The sequence below is a fragment of the Sus scrofa genome, chromosome 13, assembly GCF_000003025.6.
Source record: "Sus scrofa isolate TJ Tabasco breed Duroc chromosome 13, Sscrofa11.1, whole genome shotgun sequence".
In the NCBI taxonomy this organism is placed as follows: Eukaryota; Metazoa; Chordata; class Mammalia; order Artiodactyla; family Suidae; genus Sus; species Sus scrofa.
In genome coordinates this window covers 13748902-13765306 of record NC_010455.5, presented here as the reverse complement: position 1 = coordinate 13765306, position 16405 = coordinate 13748902, and the positions used below count along the sequence as shown (strand labels likewise).

General features: G+C 38.4%; 1 protein-coding gene across 6 annotated transcripts in view; it reads left to right on the top strand.

Moving 5' to 3' along the window:
• Positions 1 to 14129, top strand: part of NEK10 (NIMA related kinase 10) — a 180719-nt gene extending 166590 nt beyond the window's left edge. For all 6 annotated transcript variants that reach the window (XM_021071459.1, XM_021071458.1, XM_021071460.1 and 3 more), the window contains 4 exons: positions 4149 to 4257; positions 7612 to 7664; positions 7745 to 7800; positions 11888 to 14129. In XM_021071459.1, coding sequence (XP_020927118.1) covers positions 4149 to 4257; positions 7612 to 7664; positions 7745 to 7800; positions 11888 to 11936 — 267 coding nt within the window. In that variant the 3' untranslated portion in view covers positions 11937 to 14129. The remainder of the gene's footprint in view (positions 1 to 4148; positions 4258 to 7611; positions 7665 to 7744; positions 7801 to 11887) is intronic.

Sequence of the window (16405 nt, the reverse complement as noted above, 5' to 3'; positions counted from 1 at the left end):
TTTTTTTTTCCAGGAAAGCCTTTCCTTACTTAAATCTGTCTGTGACCTCCTAGAACCATAGGCTTGGCCTTCGATGCATTTGGCCAAGTTGCAATTTTATATGTATATAGGTGGATATTTCACAGACATAGTTCTCTCTAATTAGGCGTTAAGCTCCAAGCATACAGTATTTGGCCACTGTTAGTTGTTTTCATTGTTGGATCTGCGCATAGAACACAATAGTTGATTTTAAAAAATACCGCCTGAATTAATGAATAGCACTTACCTCCTCTCTTCAACCTATGTTCTCATACCTCCATAACATGGACTGATATCATAGCACTGTAGTACTTTGCAATTAATATGCAATGCCTAGCCTTTGCCCTCAAGTTCCTCTCACCCAGAATGTCCACTTGGCCCCCTTGCATCCAACCCCAAACCAGCGTTTGAGGTTCAGCTCCATTATTTCTTCTACAGAGCTTCTGAAAATCAAGCTGCTTTTCATGAAGCATCTTTCTTTGTCTAAGTTCAGATCTTACCATCTCATTTCACACTTCATTATTCCATGCATTGCCCATTGTTTCAGAGTACACTTAGCCTGTTTTCCCAGCCGAGTTGCAAGTCTCACAGAGGCCAGATCATTTCTCTGTCCTCCATGGTGCCCAGCATGGTGCTAATAATCTGGATAGATCATCAGTGTATGAAGATCAAAAGGTCTCTGATTTACAAAACCTGCTCGGTCACAATGGATAGTATGGGGCAAAAAAGATTTGCCAAAAGAATATACATGTCAAAAAACTGAGCTGCAAAAAGAAGTTCTGGAAATTTCCTAGAATAAAAACAAATGTATCTCGGGCTCCAACACAAAACTAAGGAATTTTAGTCCTTGGCTTCTTCCATGGCCCCATTCCTCTGAGGGTTCACAGTTCTTAGGCTAAGGGGGACTGCTAGTATGACACAGGCACTGGAAACGCAAACACTCCTCTTCAAGGTTTGAATCAATGAATAGGACTTGTCTGACTTGTCCTTATCATCTTAAAATGACTCTCCTGATCTCTCCAGGTCACAATTCACATATTTTACTTTGAAACTTTAAATATCTTCCCGTCTGTGAAATCATTAGGATTTTAGGACATTAACCTTATAATTAAGTTGACTTTAGCTTTCTAAGAAATATTTGGCATGAGCATTTTAGGCAGCCGAATACTCCATGCTCAACCATATGAAGAACAATCCATCTGAAGTCATTTAGAAGGTAACACCAGGGAATCATTTTCTGAATTACAAGATATATTAAGAAGCTAACTGGAACAATCTACTAGCTTAGATATGAGAAATTCAGAGTGTTTAAGGCTGCCTCTGTTCCCTAATAACAGCACTGATGAGAAAGTTATTAAATGAGTGACCATTAAATCTATCTGTATTATACTTTGTTTACAATCTTACTGTCTTGTCATTTTACAGATGGATTATTAATTTTATCACCTGTCACTAAAGTAAGGAAAATAAATTTTCAAGAATAAAAAACGGATGGATTCATGTGTTTTTCTACTAGCATTTGTTGGCAACACGGAGACTGGAAAACTCAGAAATGATTTGTATTTATAGTATCCAAAGCACAATGATGGAATAATTATTGATTTCTAATACCAAAGTGTTTGTATTAAGGTATACAATGCATACTGCATACAGTGAAGTGCATATACAGGTCCATGAGCTTTTTCATATGTATTCACCCATGGGACCTCCACCTACATGGATACATAGAACATTTCCCGTCCAGATGAAGGCTCTTGCCTGCCTTTTTCTGGTCAAACCCTACTCTTGCTACAATGTAGTAATCCTTGTCCTGATCTCTGTCACCATTGGTTAGTTTTTTCCTGGTTGTGAAAATATGTATAAATGAAGTTGTGCAATGTGTGTCCTGTTGTGTCTGGCTTCTTTTGTTCAGCATTTCCCTATCTTGCTGTGCATATCCAGAGTGTGTTCTGTGTCATGTTTGGCAGAATCCTGTTGGATAAACACACCACAGTATATCTATCTGGCCCCTGTCTGCGGACATTTGGGTTTTTCCAGTTTTTGATTATTGTGAATAAAGGTGCTATGAACATACTTGTATATGCCTTGTGGTGAACAGAAGTATTCTTTTCTCTGGTATGTGGATACCCAAGGGTGGGATTGTTGGCTCAAAGTGTGGACATATTTGTGAACTGACAGTTCCTTCAAGTAATTGAATGGTGATATATTTTAATTCTTGAACCGAATATGTGAATCCAAGGCAACTGCTGTTGCATAGTCTAAATTGTGCCTTTTGTTTCTGATTTATTAATATGAATTGACATTTTAAAAGTATATTGTTGGAGTTCCCGCTGCGGCACCGTGGGTTAAGAATTTGACTACGGTGGCTCAGGTCACTGTGGAGGCATGGGTTTGATGCCCAGCTCGGTGCAGAAGGTTAAAGGATCTGGCATTGCTACAGTTGAGGTTCGAGTTGCAGTTGCAGCTTGGATTTGGTTCCTGGCCTGGGAACTTCTGTGTGCTGTGGATGCGGCCATAAAAAAAATAAATGAACAGTATGGAGGTATCTTAGAAAACTATATATAGACCTACCATATGACCCAGTAATCCCACTCTTGGGCATATATCCAGACAAAACTCTACTTAAAAAAGACACATGCACCTGCATGTTCATTGCAGCACTATTCACAATAGCCAAGACATGGAATCAACCCAAATGTCCACTGATAGATGATTGGATTAGGAAAATGTGGTATATATACACAATGGAATACTACTTGGCCATAAAAAGAACAAAATAATGCCTTTTGCAGCAACATGGATGGAACTAGAGACTCTCATCCTGAGTGAAGTAAGTCAGAAAAGAAAGACAAATACCATATGATATCACTTATATCTGGAATCTAATATATGGCACAAAGGAACCTTTCCAAAGAAAAGAAAATCACAGACTTTGAGAATAGACTTGTGGTTACCAAGGGGGAAGGGGAGGGAGTGGGAGGGACTGGGAGCTTGGGGTAAATAGATGCAGAATGTAGTCTTCGGGATGGATTAGCAATGGGATCCTGCTGTGTAGCACTGGGAACACTGACTAGTCACTTATGATGAAACACGTAATGTGAGAAAAAAGAATGTATACATGTATGTGTAACTGGGTCACCATGCTGTACAGTAGAAAAAAAATATATATAAATAAATGATTAAAAAAATAAATGAAAAGTAAAAATAAAAATAAAACTATATTGTATTTCACAGGCACAAAAACTTGGGCAGCCCAAGTGCTGGTTGGAATGAAAGATATAAGGATTTTGAAAATCCCATTTAAAAAAATTCAACTTTATAGAAGGGCCTGAACAGTCAGAACTTGAATAAATTCTGGTATTTAGGGAGAGGGAGGGAGTGGGATGGATCGGGAGCTGGGGGTTATCAGATACAACTTAGAATAGATTTACAAGGAGATCCTGCTGAGTAGCATTGAGAACTATGTCTAGATACTCATATTGCACCAGAACAAAGGGTGGGGAAAAAAATGTATACATGTAAGAGTAACTTGATCCCCATGCTGTACAGCAGGAAGGAAAAAAAAAAAAAGGCTTTCAACACCAAAATTAAAAAAAAAAATTCTGATATTTAGTGAATTTCCCTTTCCTTTACCAGGTTGGGAATTAATGTTTAGTGATAAAAATTAATTCATAGTAATTTAGAAAAATGTTATCAAGAAATGTGTTTGTCTTGGTCAAACAAGAAGGCTTTGTTCAAAGCAGATACATGAAAAAGGATGATGGTATGGGCTAAAAAATAACATTCTATTGAATAATGGGAGTTTATTCCCCCTATACCTGATAAAAATAACATTTGGATACTCCAGCCCCTGCCATTATTTTTCTATCCATTTTACATTTTGCTCTCATAAAGCTATAAAGTTATAGAGTATTTTTCTCATATGACCAGGGAATTGTCTACGTGATTTCACTGTAATTTGCCTGACTCCAATTTAGTTCTTCTGAAAGGGAGAGGATGAGTCTTTACCTGGATTTGAGGCCTTGATGACTGAGGAGCATTAACTTTTCTGTGCAGAGATACACACAGACGTCACGTGTCATTTGACTCTGAATGTAAAATAAGACACAGTTTTGCTTTCTCTGTTTCAGTTATCTCAGGGATCTCCAGAACCAATCGAGCCCAACTTTTTCACAGCAGATTACCATTTATTACATCGTGCATCAGGGGACCACAGCCTGTCCCCCAGTGACCCAACAGGTAACGGTCTTCAACACAGGCAATCTGGCTCACAAAGAAAGAGATTGTTTGGATCAGCGGCTATCCTGGGAAGGTTATCTTCAATATAAAATGAAAATAGAGGAGTACCCGTCGTGGCTTCGCAGAAATTAATCCGACTAGGATCCATGAGGATGAGGGTTCAATCACTGGCCTTGCTCACTGGGTTAAGGATCCGGCGTTGCTGTGGCTGTGGTGTAGGCTGGCGGCTATAGCTCTGATTGGACCCCTAGCCTGGGAACCTCTATATGCCATGGGTGTGGCTCTAAAAAAAACAAGAAAAAATGAAAGTAGAGCTTATTTTGATTATCTCTGGTGATAGTTGGAAGGAACATAGAGTAGGAATCTAGGAATTCCCTGAGATTTATTTTACCCACTTGTAACAGCTTCCTTGGGCATTTATTAATACCATAAGCAAACAGAATCTGTGTGGGTAAATTGCACTTCCTTTTATTTCTTCTTATCTGATGATGGGAAATCCAAAGCCCAGAAGAACCCAGGAAGATGAAAGGCAGAAATGAGGAGTTTGAATAAAATAGAAAATTTGAAACTTACCTGAAGAATCCACATCAGACATATTTTAGTTTGTTTCTTTCTTTGCAAACATTTTACATAGGGAGGCAATGTAACATAGGAATTAAAGGTGCATATTCCGTAAACCTGGATGCCTAGATTCAAATCTCTGCTCAGCTACTTAGTAGCTGACCTTGAGTAACTTATTTGGACTCACTGAACTCTAGTTTTCTTGCCTGTGAAATGGGAATAAAAATGGTACCTGCATTTTAGGATTACAGCAAGGATCAGTGTAATATATGAAAATATGTGTAATATATGAAAAAGGTTTAGGAGTTCCTGCTGTGGCACAATGGATTAAGAACCTAACCACAGCAGCTCAGGCCACTGTGGAGGTGCAGGTTGGATCCCCAACCCAGTGCAGTCTCCAGCTAGGATTCAGCCCCTGGTCCAGGAACTTCCATATGCCGAAGGAGCGGCCATAGAAAAATAATGCATAGGAGTTCCCATCGTGGTGCAGTGGTTAACGAATCCAACTAGGAACCATGAGGTTGCGGGTTCCATCCCTGGCCTTGCTCAGTGGGTTAAGGACCCGGCGTTGCCATGAGCTGTGGTGTAGGTTGCAGAAGCGGCTCGGATCCTGCATTGCTGTGGCTCTAGTGTAAGCCGGCAGCTACAGCTCCGATTGGACCCCTAGCCTGGGAACCTCCACATGCCGCAGGAGCGGCCCAAGAAAAGGCAAAAAGACAAATAATAATAATAATAATAATAATAATAATAATAGTAATAATACATAGCCAATAGTAGGGACTCAGCATAATGCAACTCTTCTTATGCCATTTTACTGTCAGCATAGATCTCCGGGCTACTCTGAGATTACAGAATTCCTAAATAATTTTTTGAGTCCCTGTAAATTATATGTATAACCCTCAGTGGGGCGGATAGACGTGAAGCATTTATGGCTAAATGAAGACTTGCCGTCTCCTCAGCCAAAAAAAGTACTCGGCTCTGTTGTGCTCCTGTTGTCACCTAATTTAGGCAAATCAATTCATGTATTAATTAGCAAACCTTGCCTAAGTCTTGGACTCCTGGGATAAGGCTAACCTGGGGAAGCAGAGTTTCACTTAAAATAGTCCCTGAGAAATCTGTAAAATCAAGATAAACTGCTATCTAAAGTCATTTGTTTTTATCTATTTTTAGTTGAACTGTGGTTGATTTTCAATATTATGTTAGTTTCAGGTGTGCAGCACAGTGATTCAGATACGTATACACACACACACACATACTCTTTTTCAGATTCTTTTCCGTTATACCTTATAAGATATTGAGTTAGTTCCCTGTGCTATACAGTAAATCCTTATTGTTTATCTGTTTTATATATAGTAATGTTGATATGTTAACCCCAAACTCCTAATTTATCCCTCCCCTTTGGTAACCATAAATTTGTTTTCTATGTCTGTGAGTCTGCTTCTGTTTTGTAAATCAGTTCATTTGTATAATTTTTAGATTCATATGTTAAGTGATATCATATATTTGTCTTTCTCATTTTCTTCACTTAGTATGATGGGGTAATATTACTCAGCCATAAAAAAGAATGAAATGATGCCATTTCATTGCATGGATGGGTCAGAAGATGATCATACTAAGCGAAGTATGTCATTTGCCTTTACAAGCATCCCACAGGCCAGACTTCTTCCTACAGCAGCTCTGCTGAGTGAAGTGCTCTGGGAGAAGTTCTCAGAGGCCTGAGGTGGGGGTGACAGGTTCTTCAGGTAGATGGATACCCCACCCCAGAGCAGACTAGGCATGTTCCTTGTCTGAGCAGGCTGGGCAAAAGCAAAGACAGCAGAGCCAGGGAGCACTTAGGGCAATACCTTTAAGCTGAGATTAAAAACAAACCATCAGGACTGACATCCTCAAGCTTCAGCCTATACTTTTCTCTCTCCTACATGGCAGGGAACTCCTCAGCCTTGACGGACTTGAGTGGAACCTGGTCAGCATTGCTTTGGGTGGTGCTGGGGTAGACCAAACAGTGAAACAAGTCTGGTCATCTGCTTCTTTTTTTTTTTTTTTTTTTTTTGGTATTTTCAGGGCCGCACTGGTGGCATATGGTAGTTCCTAGGCTAGGGGTCAAATCAGAGCTGTAGCTGCTGGCCTGCACCACAGCTACAGCTACAGCCACATCCACGTGGGATCCAAGCCGCTTCTGTGACCTACACCACAGCTCATGGCAACGCTGGATCCTTAACGCCCAGAGCGAGGCCAGAGATCGAACCCATATCCTCAGGGTTATTAGTTAGCTTCATTTCTGCTGAGCCACAGTGGGAGCTCCTTGTCTTCTGACTTTAAATGCATTTTATTTCCCTCCTGGCAGCCATAGGAAAGGGTCAGATCTATGTTGTCTTTCACTGGCTATTTCTGCCTCCCTCTAAGAATTGATTTTCTTTCTGTCCTGCTTGCCTTGTGGATTAGGGAAAGTTTCTTAACCTTTCCTTTGCCTGTCAGTTTGTGTTTAGAATCACTTTTCACCCGTCCTTAACAGACATACACACACACCCCTGACTTAATTGGCCAGTCTATACTAAGAACAATGCCCTTAAATCTTATGTATTATTTTTTGATGGCTGCCCCCAAAGCAACCAGCTATTAAAGGAAGAGAAACAGAGTTGTCTGAGTGTTTAAAGCCAAGACAAGTTGGAATGTGTTTGCAAGTACTCATCTCCCTCACTAAGAGACTGGCATGTTTTCACTACACGTGACTCCTAATTGCCAAAAACCTCTAAGAAAATGTGAACCAGACTTTCCATCCTTTATCTGTTTCAGGTCTACCCTCCAGCTTTGATTTGGAGGAGGGGATAACATATGAACAGATGCAGGTAAGGTGTCTTCAGTGGTTCCGAATGGTTTTATTTTGTTGCTTTTAATTCAATACTAACCTAATATTTTTCACCTTTAGACTGTGATTGAAGAAGTCCTAGAGGAAAGTGGTTATTACAATTTTACTTCTAACAGGTGAGATCTAGAAATGTGAAAATTCAATTTATGTGGACCTTAGATCTGATTTCTCTAGCCTTGATTCTAGAGGTTTTCTCCTCACCTTTGGTTTTGCCGCCCATGTTTTGTATGCATGCAGCTGCTGTATTCTTGGTTGTAAAAGAAAGGTTATCGCTTAGTAGTTATTTACTCAAATAAATGAACATAATGAAGTGGAAAAGTATTTTTACATGTTTTTAAATTAATCATTTGTCCCATTTTGGAAGAGCTGTAAACTCAGATTCCCATGACTCAAATCTACCCACTATTCATAAAGCAACAGGGAAGATGCAGCTAAATAAAGAATCACCTCCGGTGAATTTAAGATATGTTTGTGGGGAAAGGACTTCTTCTTAGGTGTTGCCATTTGCTTGCCCTACATAAGAAACTTCAGTTTATGGGGCTGTGTGTTATCTTCTTTTTTTTTTTTTTTGATTTTTAATTTATTTTTTTGCTTTTTAGGGCTGCAGCTGTGGCATATGGAGGTTCCCAGGCAAGGGGTCAAATTGGAGCAGTAGCCACTGGCCTACACCACAGCCACATCAACACCAAATCCAAGCCTCATCTTCGACCTACACCACAGCCACAGCAATGCCAGATCCTTAACCCACTGAGCAAGGCCAGGGATCAAACCCTCCTCCTCAGGAATACTGGTTGGGTTCGTTACCACCAAGCCACAGCAGGAACTCCTGCCAGTTATCTTCTAAAGTAATCATCCCTGGTGCTCTAAAAATATGCTTTATTTTGTCGATTTCATTCCATTCTGGATTCCTGCGATTTTACTGGTGGACATAGTTTGAGGCACAAAGACAGTTTATTTGAGAGGCAATCCCAGGAAATTCTGGTAGGGGGTTGAAGAAATAATGCAATAAAGGTTTTCCTTTTCAAGCAAGTTACCACTGTGGTGGCTGGTGCTGATCCCACTGTGGGATCTGAGAGCCAGTGGAAAACAGGTACCTCGGTTCTCCCATTCAGGGGCTGAGAGGCTGGGATATTTGTCTCCAATTTCCATTGGTCATTGTTTGGGGCCTTTTTTTTTCATCAGGGGATGTTAATTCCCTGGCATTTCTGGCCTTCTGGAAGGGTGGACAAAGAAGATTCTAGAGGTCAGAGAAACCCTCAGGAAAAGGAATGCAGGTGCTGACGACTGGGAATCAGGGCAGCATGCTTCAGGTGGTTTGAATGAGGGGATGTGAGTGCTGAGAGTGTCTGCTGTCCATGAGTTACCTCTTGGCTCTTTCAAGGAGCCCACTCATGATAGAATCATCAGATTGTCCACAAGCAATCACTTACACATCCTATATGGCTACATTTGCTTTAGGAGGCACGGTCCCCTAGAGTTTGTTCTCCCAAAGTGGACTTCTCTGCCTGAAGCAACAGCCTTCCTGTCTAGCTGATGAAACTACCTGGTGACCACTATTTAAATTTTTCTAGAAGTCTTCCTCAAAGATAATTGTTAGCCCTGGCAAGAGAAAGAGGGCTCAAGAACATTCTGTTAAGGTCATTATGGAAATTAGCTGCTTTTTGGAGGTTAGTTCAGTCTCTAGCCTTTTTTTCCCCTTGTGTTTCAATGTGTTATTCTTATGAATCACACATAAGATTATTCAACTACTTGCTCTTTTGGCTTGATAATGTATTTCTAAAATACTACTGTGATTTATAACTCCAAGGAAATTAAGGTATATTGTTAATAGAAATTATCACCCCAATAATCACTCTTCTCCCACCATCTCTTGGGGGGATTTTTCTTCTCTTGAATGGAGTACAACCAACCTCCCGTGGACAGTATGAATGTCTCTGTTATTGACTCTCAGCATCTTATTTTTCAATTGCCCTTGGCTCATAATGGGAAAAAAGTCATGCTTACCATTTTTTCAATCTGCATTTTCTCAGAGATGCAGGATCATGAACAATGAATATCTTCATATATTTGCAGAAAACCAGCTAAATATCATTAAAAAAACATGTGTAAGGAACTTAGGGAAGCTTTTACAAGAGCTCTTATTTTTCCTTTTTTGGAAATAATAGTTTTAGTGTTATTTTGAAATTTATGGTTGTTCTTTTCAATTTTACTATTATTAAATTTTTTAAAAAATCAAATGTTACATCTACTTTCAAAGACCTATATTTCAGTATTTCTATATTAAAAGACATCACAGATTTTCTTAAATAGACAATAAGATGACTAATAAAGGGGGAAATTATTTATCATTATATCCAGAATTGTGACTAGAATATGAAGATATGATTTAAATGATCAAATTAAAGCAGTATGTAATGGAAATGACATCAGATTTTCTTAAAATACTCCCAATTAAAATGAATTGTCCATTTAAAAATCTGTATAACGTGCGCCTCCTTTTTAAATTTTGAATGGAAATGATAGACTATATATCATTGGGAGAGAGAGTTTTCACAGTTTACTAGTAAAAATAACTCTTGGTTGTGCTTAACGCCATTTCTTGTTTACCCATGTTCCCAATTAATTTGCAAGAAATAAGTCAGACTCCACACAGAACTACCTAATATTTCCCAAGCAGGAAATACACATAATTCCAAATATAAATCAGATCAGCTGTGAGAGTCATGATTTTTCCACAAAGGATGGAAGGTGCTAAAAATTACAGCACATGTAGGGGTATTTAGATTCAGTACATGGAATCAGTAGAGCATATTTTCCCAAATAGGTTTTATAAATAATCAATATTATCAAAGGTGTTAATAGATGTTTCCTGAAAAATAAACTTCCATGACCAAATATGTTTGGGAGACTCTGAATGTGCATTTTTCCATGTTGGTGTACATTGCTATATTGAAGACTTTGAGATGTACTGTAGGAAAGAAGTCTGTTGACCTTATTTATTCTGGTGATTCATCTTTTTACTTGGAACACAAGTTGAGAAAATCTGCCCTAGCAGTATGGTTAGAAATAGTAAACATTGTTTTAGCTCCTCCACCAGTGTCTACCAGATCTGCTCTTATTCTTATCATCAACATCATCTTAATTGCCATCATTGCAAAATATTATTAAATGATCTTGATTAATCGCCATGCAGAGAGAATTACATAAATCCTATTTTATTCAAGTTTATAATTTCTGACTGCCAGTTCAAACTTAGACACACATCTACAAAGCATCCAGACAGAAACTAAAGCTTTCAGCCCAGACATGAAACATTTTCAGCTCAGATCATAGAGTTTAGTTAGGGATAGAGAAAGCTGCTCTCAAACTAATAAGTATCAGGATAAGGCCATTATCTAGACATTAGCTATCTTTGGGGAAGATACCTAGAACTGTTTAAACAATGATGACACTGCTTGGACAGTTGGTAGGAAGAGTATCTCAGGCACAAAATGCCGCATTAGTTAAAGAAAGTGGCAACAGAAATAGCAACAAGGAGCCCTAACCCAAATGAGGGATTTGGGACGGGGAGTAGAACTGAGTCGAGAGTGTGGAAAAAAATGAAACAAGGTCAAAACACACTGGGCCAGCCCCAAGTGGGCTCTATTTGTGGTCATTTGCAGGGCTGTATGATTAATTAAATTTTACAAGCTTAATTAAATTTAGCTTCCTTACCAAAAGGATACAGCCTAGCATGACTTAATTTTATCACTGTTGTTTGTGAGAGTAAAATTGTTGAGTTTTGTGAGTGAATAGATGACAAGCATGTCATCCTTATAGACTTAGGGGTACACATTAATACTTTATTTTGTAGCAATGAAATATGAAATCTATATTGAATCCACTCGCATTGCTTTCTCTTCCAGTTAACTCATGAACATGTAAAAGAGGCATTTAATATATAAGCTACTTTGGATGGCTATTAATTTTTCCACCATATAGGGTTATTAGTTCCTTTGTTTATAATTTGAGAAAATGTTAGCACTGAACTTTAGCACAAGGCAGCTTTCTAAAAATCTCACCATTCCATTATGTTTAGAATCACCTTTTTATTCCTTGTGATTTTGCTTATATACCCAAGCTACTGCTTTTGAAATTGAATGGGACGGGTGAACTAAAATATTTGAGACTACAGAGGACTCTTTCCACTTCTGCATCTTCTAGGTATCACTCCTATCCATGGGGGACCAAGAATCACCCAACCAAAAGATGAAAGAGCTGGATTTTGAATGGACTTGATTTTCCCAGTGAAGTTCAAGGTCTGGACTTCAGCCGCCCCTGCAAGATGCCCATGGATGGGGGGCTGCTGAAAGCATGTCGAAGAGAAAAGACCAATGTGCCACAGTTTCTGCAGGACCTGCTTCTGGGGGTCTGTGCTATAAAGCCCCAACCTCGAGATGCTTTATATAAGGGATGACAGGGATCTTGGTGTGCTCCTGGGAGAAAATGCTGCAAATTCATCTGTGAGGAGAAAACCGACTCCTCCCAGAACTTTCCTCCAAGTTCGAAACAGAACAAAACATATTTTTCAAGGGAATATTTTATACTTAGGATCGCTGAAACTGTGTTTAAAGGCATCTAGCCTTCCATGTATAAACAATAGTTTTAGATAAAGAAAATTATAAGACTCAGAACAGTAATATATTGGGTGATTGACTGTGTCCCTCAGTTGTTTTAATCTTAAAGAAATTCAGAATATGTAATTGAATTTTTTATAGTTTTTTTTTTGTCTTAATGAAAGGATTGGTTTTCTCTTAACCACTTTGGGTGCTAGTGGTTTTGAACTGTGACACAGTGTAGACAGTATTTTTAACCTTGCACAGCCTCTGGGAATAACTGTCAAATTGTCCTATTTAAGTTAGACCAATAGAATGTACCCATGTATGTGTATATGTATATATGTATAGGGGGAGGAGAGGTTTTGATTAGACATGCTTTGCTGCTAATCAAATTAATAGTGTTTATAGAGCACTTTGAAGAGTCATAGAATCTATGAAAAAGATGCAATATTCCATATTCTAGTCCCTCCGACCTAAATTACCTTCATTGCTTTTAAATTTTTATTGTTTGAGAATTTGAAATGAAAATAAGTTATATAATAAAATATAAATTTCTTCTTTATTCATTGAGACGTCTCTAGAAAGGAGAATGTGGAATGCCAAAACAGTGCCCCATTCCTGTACAGGGATGATTTATGATGAAAATTCTCTAGATTCTTACTGGGCTGAAATCTCTTCAACTGGCTTCTTTTAACTGGTGTCATGTCAAGAAATTATTGCCATATCAGATCTGTGCTTCCAGCTACTTAGAGAGCATTTTCATTCTATTTCAGAATTAATAATCTGAAAGCTGAGATTATGCTTTTTATTTACTTCTATCTTTATTTACATTGAAATACTTTGAGTATGATCAAATTGAATTTAGTTCAACATACTTATAGTAGTTGAAACAATCACCTTTTCTATAATATGGAAAAATCTCTTAATGTGAACCTATCCTATTATTTCAATATGTTTAATACTTAAATTAAATCCAGATTCCCTTTAACTAATGCCTTTGAAAATTGCCAACGAATCATTGTCTTTAGGCCAAATTAATAATTATAAATATACTGTAATTTAAAATAATAGATGCAAATACAGTAATGAAAAATTTCAGTTTTAGCTTTCGACCAAATATATCCAAATGTGAAATTTACAAGTGAAATCCAAAGGTTATGATCATGTTTGTTTAAACTGGGAAACTTTTTATTTCTATTTCAGCTTAATTTGAGCCTGCATGATATTTTTTTTCCTAAATCTCTTTTCACTGTGGAATGAACATGTGTTTTAATTGTACAGAAGGCACATGCCTGGGGGCACAACTTTTCATTGTGGTGGAAGCCACTATGAAGAAATAAACCAAGCCACAGGGTGAATGTTTGAACCGTAAAGTTCTTTCTCAAATGGTGTAGAAAAGAATGGTATTCAGAGGTCACATCTTGGTAAGAAGAGAGAGATTATTTATTTGAAGGCATTTTGAAATGCATACAGTTGACTTACCAGAAAGGGAGCGAAATGTTTCTACCTGACTCTTTTAGACCTTACAAATGGCACTTATTATGCAAGAAGAGAGTAAGAATTAGCAAAAATGAGCAACTGGATGGTTTCTTTCAAGAGCAAATTTAGGCCCACGCAACTCTCAGCTGATAGATGTGTTCTTTTGTTAAATAGTATTTTCTTAAACTACCACGGTCACTGAATCAGCATTCTCCCAGGACAAGACCAAGCCTTTAAGAGAAGGTTAGGCCCAGGGAAGGGAAGCACAGGTGTGTGGAGAGCCCTCCCAGCAATGAAGTTAACTTTCAAGAGTCCCCACTTTCTAGCTTTCGAACAAGGAGCCACCTCCTTCACAATAAACAAGGCTTTTTTTTTTTTTTTTTTCCCCACTGTACAGCAAGGGGATCAAGTTAACCTTACATGTATACATTTTTCCCCCACCCTTTGTTATGTTGCAATATGAGTATCTAGACACAGTTCTCAATGCTACTCAGCAGGATCACCTTGTAAATCTATTCCAAGTTGTGTCTGATAACCCCAGCTCCCGATCCCTCCTACTCCCTCCCTCTCCCATCAGGCAGCCACAAGTCTATTTTCCAAGTCCATGATTTTCTTTTCTTGTGCTGGATATTAGATTCCAGTTATAAGTGATATCATATGGTATTTGTCTTTGTCTTTATGGCTCATTTCACTCAGGATGAGATTCTCTAGTTCCATCCATGTTGCTGTAAATGGCATTATGTCATTCTTTTTTATGGCTGAGTAGTATTCCATTGTGTATATATACCACCTCTTCCGAATCCAATCATCTGTCGATGGAGATTTGGGTTGTTTCCATGTCCTGGCTATTGTGAATAGGGCTGCAATGAACATGCGGGTGCATGTGTCTCTTTCAAGTAGAGTTTTGTCCAGATATATGCCCAGAGTGGGATTGCGGGGTCATATGGAAGTTCTATGTATAGATTTCTAAGGTATCTCCAAACTGTTCTCCATAGTGGCTATACTGGTTTCCATTCCCACCAACAGTGCAGGAGGGTTCCCTTTTTTCCACAGCCCCTCCAGCACTTGTTATTTGTGGACTTATTAATGAGGCCATTCTGACTGGTGTGAGGTGATATCTCATGGTAGTTTTGATTTGCATTTCTCTTATAATCAACGATGTTGAGCATTTTTTCATGTATTTTCTGGCCATCTGTATATCTTCCTTGGAGAAATGTCTATTCAGGTCTTTTGCCCATTTTTCCATTGGTTGATTAGCTTTTTTGCTGTTGGGTTGTATAAGTTGCTTATATATTCTAGAGATTAAGCCCTTGTCCATTGCATCGTTTGAAACTATTTTCTCCCATTCTGAAAGTTGTCTTTTTGTTTTCTTTTGGGTTTCCTTTGCTGTGCAAAAGCTTTTCAGTTTGATGAGGTCCCATGGGTTTATTTTTGCTCTAATTTCTATGGCTTTGGGAGACTGACCTGAGAAAACATTCATGGTGTTGATGTCGGAGAGTGTTTTGCCTATGTTTTCTTCTAGGAATTTGATGGTATCCTGTCTTATATTGAAGTCTTTCAGCCGTTTTGACTTTATTTTTGTGCATGGTGTGAGGGTGTGTTCTAGTTTCATTGATTTGCATGCAGCTGTCCAGGTTTCCCAGCAATGCTTGCTGAATAGACTTCTTTTTCCCATTTTATGTTCTTGCCTCCCTTGTCAAAGATTAATTGACCATAGGTGTCAGGGTTTCTTTCCGGATTCTCTATTCTGTTCCATTGGTCTGTCTGTCTGTTTTGATACCAGTACCACACTGTTTTGATGACTGTGGCTTTGTAATATTTTTTGAAGCCTCCTGCTTGGTTTTTGTTTCTCAGGATTGCTTTGGGATTCTGGGTCTTTTGTTGTTCCATATAAATTTTGGATTTTTGTTCTAGTTCTGTGAAAAAGTCTGGGTCATTTGATAGGGATTGCATTGAATCTGTAGATTGTTTTGGGTAGTATGGCCATTTTTATAATATTGATTTTCCCAATCCAGGAACATGGAATATCTTTCCATTTCTTTATATCTTTTTTGATTTCTTTGATTAAAGTTTTATAGTTGTCAGCATATAAGTCCTTTACCTCTTTGGTCAGGTGTATTCTGAGGTATTTGATTTTGTGAGGTGCAATTTTAAAAGGTATTGTATTTTTGTATTCCTTTTCTAATATTTCATTGCTGGTATGCAGAAATGCAACTGACGTCTGAATGCTAATCTTATATCCTGCTACTTTGCTGAATTAATTAATCAGTTCAAGTAGTTTTGGGGTTGAATCCTTAGGGTTTTCTGTGTATAGTATCATGTCATCTGCATACAGTGAGAGTTTTATCTCTTCTCTTCCTATATGGATGCCTTTTATTTCTTTTGTTTGTCTAATTGCTGTGGCTAGGACTTCCAAAACTATGTTGAAGAGCAGTGGTGAGAGTGGGCATCCCTGTCTTGTTCCAGATTTGAGTAAGAAGGCTTTCAGTTTTTCCCCATTGAGTATTATATTTGCTATGGGTTTATCATAAATGGCTTTGATTATGTTCAGGAATGTTCCCTCTATACCCACTTTGGCGAGGTCTTGATCATGAATGGATGTTGGACTTTGTCAAATGCTTTTTCTGCGTCTATTGAGATGATC